Raw genomic sequence first — 8673 nt, 5'->3', positions numbered from 1 at the left:
CCTGCTGAGGCTCTAATAAATTTTCTTTGCCGTCATTAGACTCTCCATGTTTCAGAATGAATACTTTATTTCAATCTATCATTACGTTTACTGGTTCTTTCTTCTTCCTTCTCCAGTCTTGCACTAAGGCAAATACAGTAAATGTTTTCATTTCATTAATTTCTTTTTAGAGTTTTCATTTCTTTGCTGGCATTGACTGAATGTTCACTCATTATGTCCATAGTTTCCATGAAATTACTGAACATATTTTAAATAGCAGCTTCAAAGTTTTTGCCTGCTAATTCTAACATCTCAGTTGTTCCAGGGTCTGTTTCTATTGCCTGCTTTATCTTTTTGACTACTTGCATGTTTCATTATTTTTGACTGTAGATTAGAATTTTTCCCCATATTTTTGAAGTTCAGGTGCCAACCAGTTTTTCCAAGGAGGTTCATTTTTAGATTTGGGGATGGTCTGCTGTTATTTCTTCTACCTTAAAATTTCTGTCCTATTTCATCAATTAGCAGGTGTTTTGACAGTCCGGAAATCGGCCCTCTGTCACCTCAATACCATATGACTGGTTGTTTCTGTTTTTCTCCTAGTTTATTCCCTCTGCATGACATCGACTGGGCAGTGTTCTCAGGAAAAAGTATTAGATCATCAGGAAAGTCATGATGTATTTTTTCGATTTTTTTCTATGCAAAAATGCATCATGACTTCCCGATGACCCAATAATATCGATGTTGATATTATACAATCATTTTACCACCTTTCAAGGATCAAATCCTTTCTGCCTGCTTTTGGTGTCTGTCCAGTACCTACAGATAATCATGTTCTTCCCAAAGTTCATAATTTTCACTTGCATGGGTGTTAGTTAGATACATCCTATTCTACCTTTTTCAGAACTGAAACTTTTGATTTATTGTTTTATTTTTCAATGATTATGATTTCATCTTCAATCTATAATTATTAGATTTATATTCTAGCCACCTAGGAAATGCTCCCAGATTCTCCATTATACCAATGGTCCTTCCTAGTACATAGTGTTGTTTTTTATAACTGAATTTTAACCTATCACTATTTCAGTGGGAATAATAACTTATTTCTGAGGATACTTCTTAGACATCATTTAAAAATAGATATTAGATGTGTATTTGCAACTCCATTTCTGCTCCCTTTTGCTACATTAGCAAGGTCACCTCTCAGAAGAGAAAAAAATAAAGTGAAGCTTCTCGTCCTGAATGGAAACTGACATGCGACAAATAAACCTGCAAGTATGCTCAGTGTGCTTTTCTGCCCCCCTTTTTTCGTTCCGGTGACAGGCTCTTTTGGAGATGAAAGCAGACATTATTTTCCCAGTGAGGCCTAAGTGTCTTTGAAATCTTCTTTGCTGTCACTCCCTGATAATGTGAACTCCTTTGACATCATTATGGATTATCAATATGCTCTTTAGGTTTTCTTAGTCACATGAGACAGTTGCCGAGGTAACTCAGTCTAGACAGGTAATTTCTCCTTTTTTCTACAAAGAGTCTAAAAATAGTGCCTATGTAAGGATGAGTGTGCATGATCGTTAGCAAACTGGCTCTGTACAAATTGATTACTTTCTGTACTTAATTACTATGAGGAACACAGTGTCAGCCATTTAATATGAGTGTCATGCCTTCAGCTCATTTTGTATCTGCTTTAAAAAAAACTCACTGTCTACAGTGAAATGGTTGAATCAAAACAGGAATCTCACTGCACAGCCTACTTCTTAGAAACTAGCTAAGGTTAAAATAAAAAGCACTAACAGAAATACCCCTTTAGCACCAAGGCACATTTAAACTTATTTTTCTGTATTAGTGGATTTTATTTAATATCCCTGTAGGCCATGTGAAAAATCATTTCATTATTTGCATCTATTGATAGCAATACATTTTAAACTATATAGAAAGATACAATTTCCAACACAACATACAAATATGCAGATAGAAGTTAGCTTGATTAGGGATAAATATATGTCTTACTTAAATGTTACCTGCAATAGCTTCCTTCTCAGGCTGATCGATAAATTTGAAGACGTAAGTGTGCAGTAGCCAGTTAAGGAAAGCTAACAGTGTAACACACCTGAAACCTGTTATTATGCTACAGAGTAATTCCTCACATTTTCATCTACCTACATCTCTGAACATTTGGATCCCAACAGCTATAATTATACCAACCAGATACTGTTTTTCTCATACCACTAATCACTCTATTGAGATTTTGCTGTGCATTTTGTCTCTATAGTTAGTTGTACTTCTTGACTGGGGAATACACACACACACACACACACACACAACTGAGAACATTTAGCAATGCCTTGAAATGGTTTTTGTCATCACTACTTGAGGGGAGTACTAATAGCATCTAGTAGGTAGAAGCCAAAGATGCTGCTAAATATCTGAGAATGCTTTAACAGTCCCCCAAACAAGGCATTGCTGAGAAACCCTCACCTAGAACATGATGAATCGTCAGCAAAACTATACCTTTCATGTTTCTGAGGTTTATAACTCAACTGGCAGCTTCTAAAGTAATTTTTAGATATTTTTAGTTTATATTTAATCACTGTATATCTTTACCATGTACAACATGGCTTTTCCCAGCATGAATACTTAGTGCCTATTAGTCAAGTCAGAGTCATTACTATGTACATTCGCATCAACAGATAACCTTCACCTGTGTCTGTTGCATGTTTTGATTGTTTTCTCCCTGATCCCCTCCCTCTCACCCATGTCCCACCCCCTATTACTCACTCTCTCCTATACTGTCTCTAGTATCTACAGTTACCCTCCCTGCTATTATGCCTTCCAGTCTTTCAGTGTCTGCTATATTAAAAACATAAACAGGGCAACATGTATGTTACTTATATTACTTCTAACATAACACAGTTTCATTCTCATCAGGACTTTCTCTCTTAATTTGCCTGATTTCGCTTGAAAAATTAGGGCAAGTTATTAGTGAATGATGAACAGAAATCTTAAAACTGCTTCCCCCCCTTCATGTTTCCTTCCTGAGTGCTCTGGGTTTGGTTCTCTTTCAGTCATCCCCTATAATGAGACCCACTGACCTTCGAGCACCACCTGCACATAGTCTTGAGCGGACAGCTTGTCCTTGCGCACAAAGCACTGGTATGCGCCCCCGTCACTTTTGACCATGTGATCCATTATAAGGTTTTCGTGGTTGATCCCTGTGATCCTCACATTTTTTCCAGGGTTGAGGATTTCACCATTTCGATACCAGGAGAGTTCCTGGTCCTCAGTTCCTGTTACGCTGCAGGACAAGGAAACCTGGCTGCCCACGCTGCTTTTAACCTTCCTGGGACTGATGGTAGCTTTCAGTGGCTCTGGAGATTTGGATAAGAGAGAAAAATAAGGTATCGATATTACTAGATATCATTTCAACATCATGCTGAACTTTTTACAAGGCAAATGCGTTACTGCAAGGGTACCCTACACGGTTCTGATATTCAGTGTTATTCTTTAGTGCATCAGTTTGTTTGGGGATAACCTCTTTGCTATTTGTTTATTCAGGCCTTCTTCTTCTATGGAACAGGTAGAATAGTGTTGATCAAATTGCTTTTGTATTGAATACATGTAAGGATGATGGTATGGATCCATTGGCAATAAGAAAACAATGTCCTGGTTATTAACAGAGACATGAGTATTTGCATATGTAAATCCTGTTTCTCTTGATGACCCAAAGTAGCACTGATGGGTTTTCCCTGGACCTTTCTCATATGCACATATACTCACTCATAGGCTGTATGTGGCTTAACCAGGCCCAATAACACAGAGCTCTGTAAAAAAGCAGGTTGATATTAGAATTTGCGACCACAAAACAGAATTTTTTCTTTAAAATAAGGCCAGCTGTTTTGGACAAGGATAAACTCCTATTCCTGAAGTCTTACGTTTTCAATTCGACAACAGTAATTCAATGTATAAAGCATTTATTGAACATCTACTCTGTGACAAGGATGGGTCTAAACTCATATGTGAGACAAAATGACTATTTTTTAGGTATAACTTGCTTCTACAATAAAACTACTAACTATAGTTTATATATTATTTAAGTCAGTCTTCCCATAATTCTGTCATTTTTGTGTTATCATTTCCATTTTATGGAAGAAGAAATAGTTACTAAGAGAGATTAAGTAACTTAGAAAGGGAAACTACTCAACAGGGAAACTCAACTCTACTCAATGGCAAAAAACATTTTAATCCCAACTCCTGATTTCTCATCTCACCACACTGTGAAGTCTTTGGTTCCAAGGAGCTCAGTCTTCTAGACTGATAAGACAAATACAAAAATGACTAGAGTAACCTAGCAGAATAACACAGTGGCCATTAGAGACATGGAGGAGAGTTAATAAGAAGACCAGAAAAGTCCTCAGGTAACAAGCACAGATAGAACTGAGGTCCATTGGAGTGGAAAGAGGTATTGTGGAAAATGGGAACTACATAAATCAAGACAAAAGGCACAGCTATATCTGAAGAAGAGCTTTTGATTCAGTTTGGATACAACAGAGGATCTCTGAAGGAGAATTATGGAAGAAAAAATTAAAAATAGCTAGGGCAAGATTGTATAGAACATCAAGGTTTTAAAATTAAGTCAGAGAGGACTAAAGGAAGCATTCGAAACTGTTTAGCTAGTCATTACCATAGTCAGACATACTTATAGAAGAACTGATTGATCATATGGTGTTGGATACATTCAAGTGAAAGAGAGCAATAACTAAAGAGACACTGCAAATGTGCAGTGCAGGAAAAATGAAATCTAATCTGAGACAGGGCAGAGGTAGAGCATGTAGCTGAAGAACACTGAAATTAATCTCTAGGATTTGGCAGGACTTGGGTACAAAGGAAAGGTTAAAGAGGATGCAAGATCTAAAGTTTGCATTTGGGGGCGAGAGAGGGAAGATGCTCTTCATACTTGTCATATGACAAATACTCTGGAAGGTAGAAATGGTGGAGAGTTCAGTTTGGTACTGTACACCACTGTTTTAAAGTGGCTGATGAGCACATGACACACAATTGAGAGGCACACTTGTCTGATGCTCCCGAAGGAAGCAGAGGTTAAACATACTGATTCAGGGCTTATTTTCAGAGAGTTGGCATTTGAAGACATACAAATAAAAAAAAAGAGTATCCAAAGGAAAGAGAAGAGTTCTAAGAGAAGAGGGTTCTGAATTTGGAACCCAAGAGAATGCTTTCCTTTACAGAAGGGAAACAAGAACAAAGATTCAATGTTCTGCACTCAGAAGGAAAGAAAACATTCAAAAAGGGTCTGAGAGCTCATCTAAATGTTGCAGAAGGTTTTTAAAACTTAGCACATTCAGAACTAAGGGTTTTCTACTAACAGCTTTTAAAAGAAGATAATGATAAATTCCTTGAGAGAGACAGGGTAATAAAATACTAGGGGGGTGGAGTTGAAAACAGGAGAGAAATGGGAACCATGAACTAATAAAGATGGGGACTTTCAGATTTCCAAGCATTAAGAAATCTTCCACGTGGAAGGAACAATATAATAACGTGACTTGCAATCAGGAAAGAAACGGGTTTCACAGGGATTAAGAAGTTAGACTCAGTAGGAACTGATTCTTTTTTCTTTCTTTCTTTCTTTCTTTCTTTCTTTCTTTTGTAGCAAAACATGGAAAATCTGATCAGAAAGGTTTGTTCATAATGCCTTCTATACAATCTTAAAATATTGACTTCATTCAATAGCAAATAGGGAGCCAAGCAAGGTGTTTTAACACAGAAGAGATTTTGAACATGTGGGAATAATTTGTACTGGGCTGCAGTGCTGCTGGATCATTTCATCCACATGTTTCTTGTTTGTTTGTTTTTTTATTTTTTTGGAGAGGTTTTTGCTTTAGGGTGTGTGCACTCACCAGAAAGACAGAGAGAGACAGAGAGATAGAAAGCGAGAAATCACCCCCTGGGGGGTGGTGGCCATGCCACAATTCCTTCTCCTCCATTCTCCTCTCGGGATCTCCAGCATGCACGCACATGCGCCTGGCATGAGTTTAAGCCATCAGGTCCAGGACTCCAACTGCGGTTGGCTACATGGGAGTTTAGCGATATAGCCATTACGCTAACTGCTGGTCCTATGGTTTTTCTACAGAAGTGTAACTGTGAAGATGGTGTCTTCCATTGCTTTCTAACCTCAGTCCAGGCATGTTAAGCTATTTGAAGAACTCAGACTGGACAGTTGGTTCTAGATAGTCATTTGGATGTTTAATTAATTAATGTATTACCTTAGGCTCTTATTGCCCCAGGGTTGACACTGAAGAGGCATTTCTAAAAACAGGCATGGGGTTTGAGAAAAGCCAGTTTAAGAAAATGCTTTCATTTTCAGTGTGAGAGCCTTGTGATTCAGTCCATTCAGTGCAGCTCTTCAAGTAAAAATACTCATATTTAAAAAATAGGGTCAGCCACAGTGATGCAGTGGTAATATGATACCACGTGATGTTGGGGCCATATAGGAAGGATCCAGCTCCACATCCCAAGGTCTCTTTGTACACACTGGGTAAGCACCTGTACGCCCACGATCCTGGCTGGCTGGGACTAGGGATAGGATTGAAGTATGAAGACACTAAATGGTATACATTTCTCTCTCTCTGTTTCCTTCTCTCTTGGAAGAAATAAATAAACAAACTTAAATAATAAAGCAGTAAGAGAAGTATTATATCAACAACTAAGAGACCTTTTGTCTGACCAGGTTCTTCTACCCCATTCTGGGATCTTGGGAAATTCACTTTGGTTTGTTTCCCTCATGAGTAAAATCGAGGGTTTTGATTAGATTAGAGTATGCTCTTTTTGTGATCGCATTCTTCCTTCCTCCAGTTCTGCCTTTACATATTTTTCGGTACATCCCTCAAGGAAGCCACTCCAAATCAGTTGAAGATAAAATATGTCTATCATATTTGGACTAAAGAATCTATATTACTGAGTTTAAGTGCTACATTTTTGATAATTTAAACCCTTTATTTCTGGCTATAATAGCTCCATTTAGAAATTTAAAAAAATATTTAAAAAATAAATCGATTTATTGATTCCATGATGCAGGCAAAGAGAGAGATAAAGAGAGCAAGATGAGTGCCTCTGAGGGTCTCTTGCTACAACCCATCCCAGCCTCAGGCAGCCAGGATGATAAGCATGTACCAGCATCTAGCAGGGAGCCCTCAGATGGGAACTCAGAACCTTCCCTTCCCTCACAAGGCAGGGAGTATGGTATTACTGCTGTACTGCTGTAGCTGGCCCCCACTTGGGACTTCAAATAGTAATTGAAATCAAGCCAAGGAGGATTACTTGGATTGGCTACTATCACTTGTGCTGGAAGAGCAGTTCTGTCCTCTCTCTCTCTCTCTATTTAAAAAAAATTTTTTTGATAGATTTTCGCTATAGGGTGCGTGCGCTCGCCAGACAGACAGAGAGAGACATAGAGACAGAAAGCGAGAAATCATCCCCCAGGAGGGATGGCCACGCCGCAATCCATTCTCCTCCATTCTCCTCTCGGGATCTTGGGCACGCATGCACACGCATCCGGCATGAGTTTTAAGCCACCGGGTCTGGGACGCGAACCGTGGTCGACTACGTGGGAGTCCAGCGACATAGCCATTACGCTAACTGCTGGTTCCCTCTCTCTGTTTATTTTCAGAGGGGCTGTCCAGGGCTATATAGCTGAGTCCAATAGCTAGATGATGCTATCTTGGACTGTGTATCAAAATAGGTTATTTTGTGTTTCGATGGAAATCACAGAAGTCTGAAGATCAGATAGGTCCGAATTCAAATTTGACACATAATGCAGTTTTGCAATCTTGAACAATTTATAATTTATCTAGTCATTCATTTCCTCATCTGCCAAATAATGCTACTGTTGATCTCAGTGAGACTAATAGAAGGCTGCAAAGAAAGCCAAGAGATTTCATAACAGGTGCTCCACCGATGACAGCCAACACCACCTTTGCAAGTTACCGCCCAACTTACGTTTCACGTACAGGCGGCCTATCACCTTAGCAGTTCCATATCTGTTGGACACTTCACACACATAGCTGCCTGAGTCTGAGGGACGAGTGTTCTCAATGAGCAGCCCTGTCACGGTCTTCTGGAACCTCCCTGAAAGTTCCAGGGGCATGTTGTCCTTCAACCACCGGTAATCTGGCTCAGGGTGCCCAAGCGCTTTGCAAGGCAGCTCCACACGCTGCCCCGCCATGGCTTTGCGATGATCAAACCCATCCAGTATGGATGGGGCTGAGTTCGCTGGGTCTGAAGAAGAAAGAAAAACTCTTAAAATCAGTGATGGATAATTTGAAGTCATCATTTAGAATTATAGGACATTATGTATAAATTAAATCCTATACATCATAATCATTTTGCTCTTTTTATACTATATAGTCTACTATAACTATATATTAAACATATCCTAAAAATAAGTCAACCACATAAGTTTTAAAATGCATTTAAAATAATATTTGTCTTTAGAACATGTTTGTCATTTTTATGTGTGTGTGTCTGTGTGTGTGTATGATGTTTTTTTTTTCCTCCAAAACTGTGTCCTAAATTTACTTGACCTATTTTTTCATGTTTGGTTATTTAACAACTTCGTATGCATTTAGATTTATTTGCTTCAGTGTATTTTTTGTTGTTTGTTTGTTTGTTTATTAAGAGACTTTTGCC

The 8673-nt window shown here is 38.6% G+C and overlaps 1 protein-coding gene across 1 annotated transcript in view; it reads right to left on the bottom strand.

Annotated features, from left to right (window-relative positions):
- DSCAM (DS cell adhesion molecule) overlaps positions 1 to 8131 on the bottom strand; it is a 327084-nt gene extending 318953 nt beyond the window's left edge. The window contains exons 1-3 of the mRNA XM_027774893.1: positions 7984 to 8131; positions 6457 to 6561; positions 3066 to 3341 (exon numbers count right to left, since the gene is read on the bottom strand). Coding sequence (XP_027630694.1) covers positions 3066 to 3341; positions 6457 to 6561; positions 7984 to 8131 — 529 coding nt within the window. The remainder of the gene's footprint in view (positions 1 to 3065; positions 3342 to 6456; positions 6562 to 7983) is intronic.
- Positions 8132 to 8673: the final 542 nt, after the last annotated feature.

The sequence above is a fragment of the Tupaia chinensis genome, unplaced genomic scaffold, assembly GCF_000334495.1.
Source record: "Tupaia chinensis unplaced genomic scaffold, TupChi_1.0 Scaffold000492_1, whole genome shotgun sequence".
NCBI lineage: Eukaryota > Metazoa > Chordata > Mammalia > Scandentia > Tupaiidae > Tupaia > Tupaia belangeri.
This window is presented reverse-complemented; position numbering and strand designations above follow the sequence as displayed.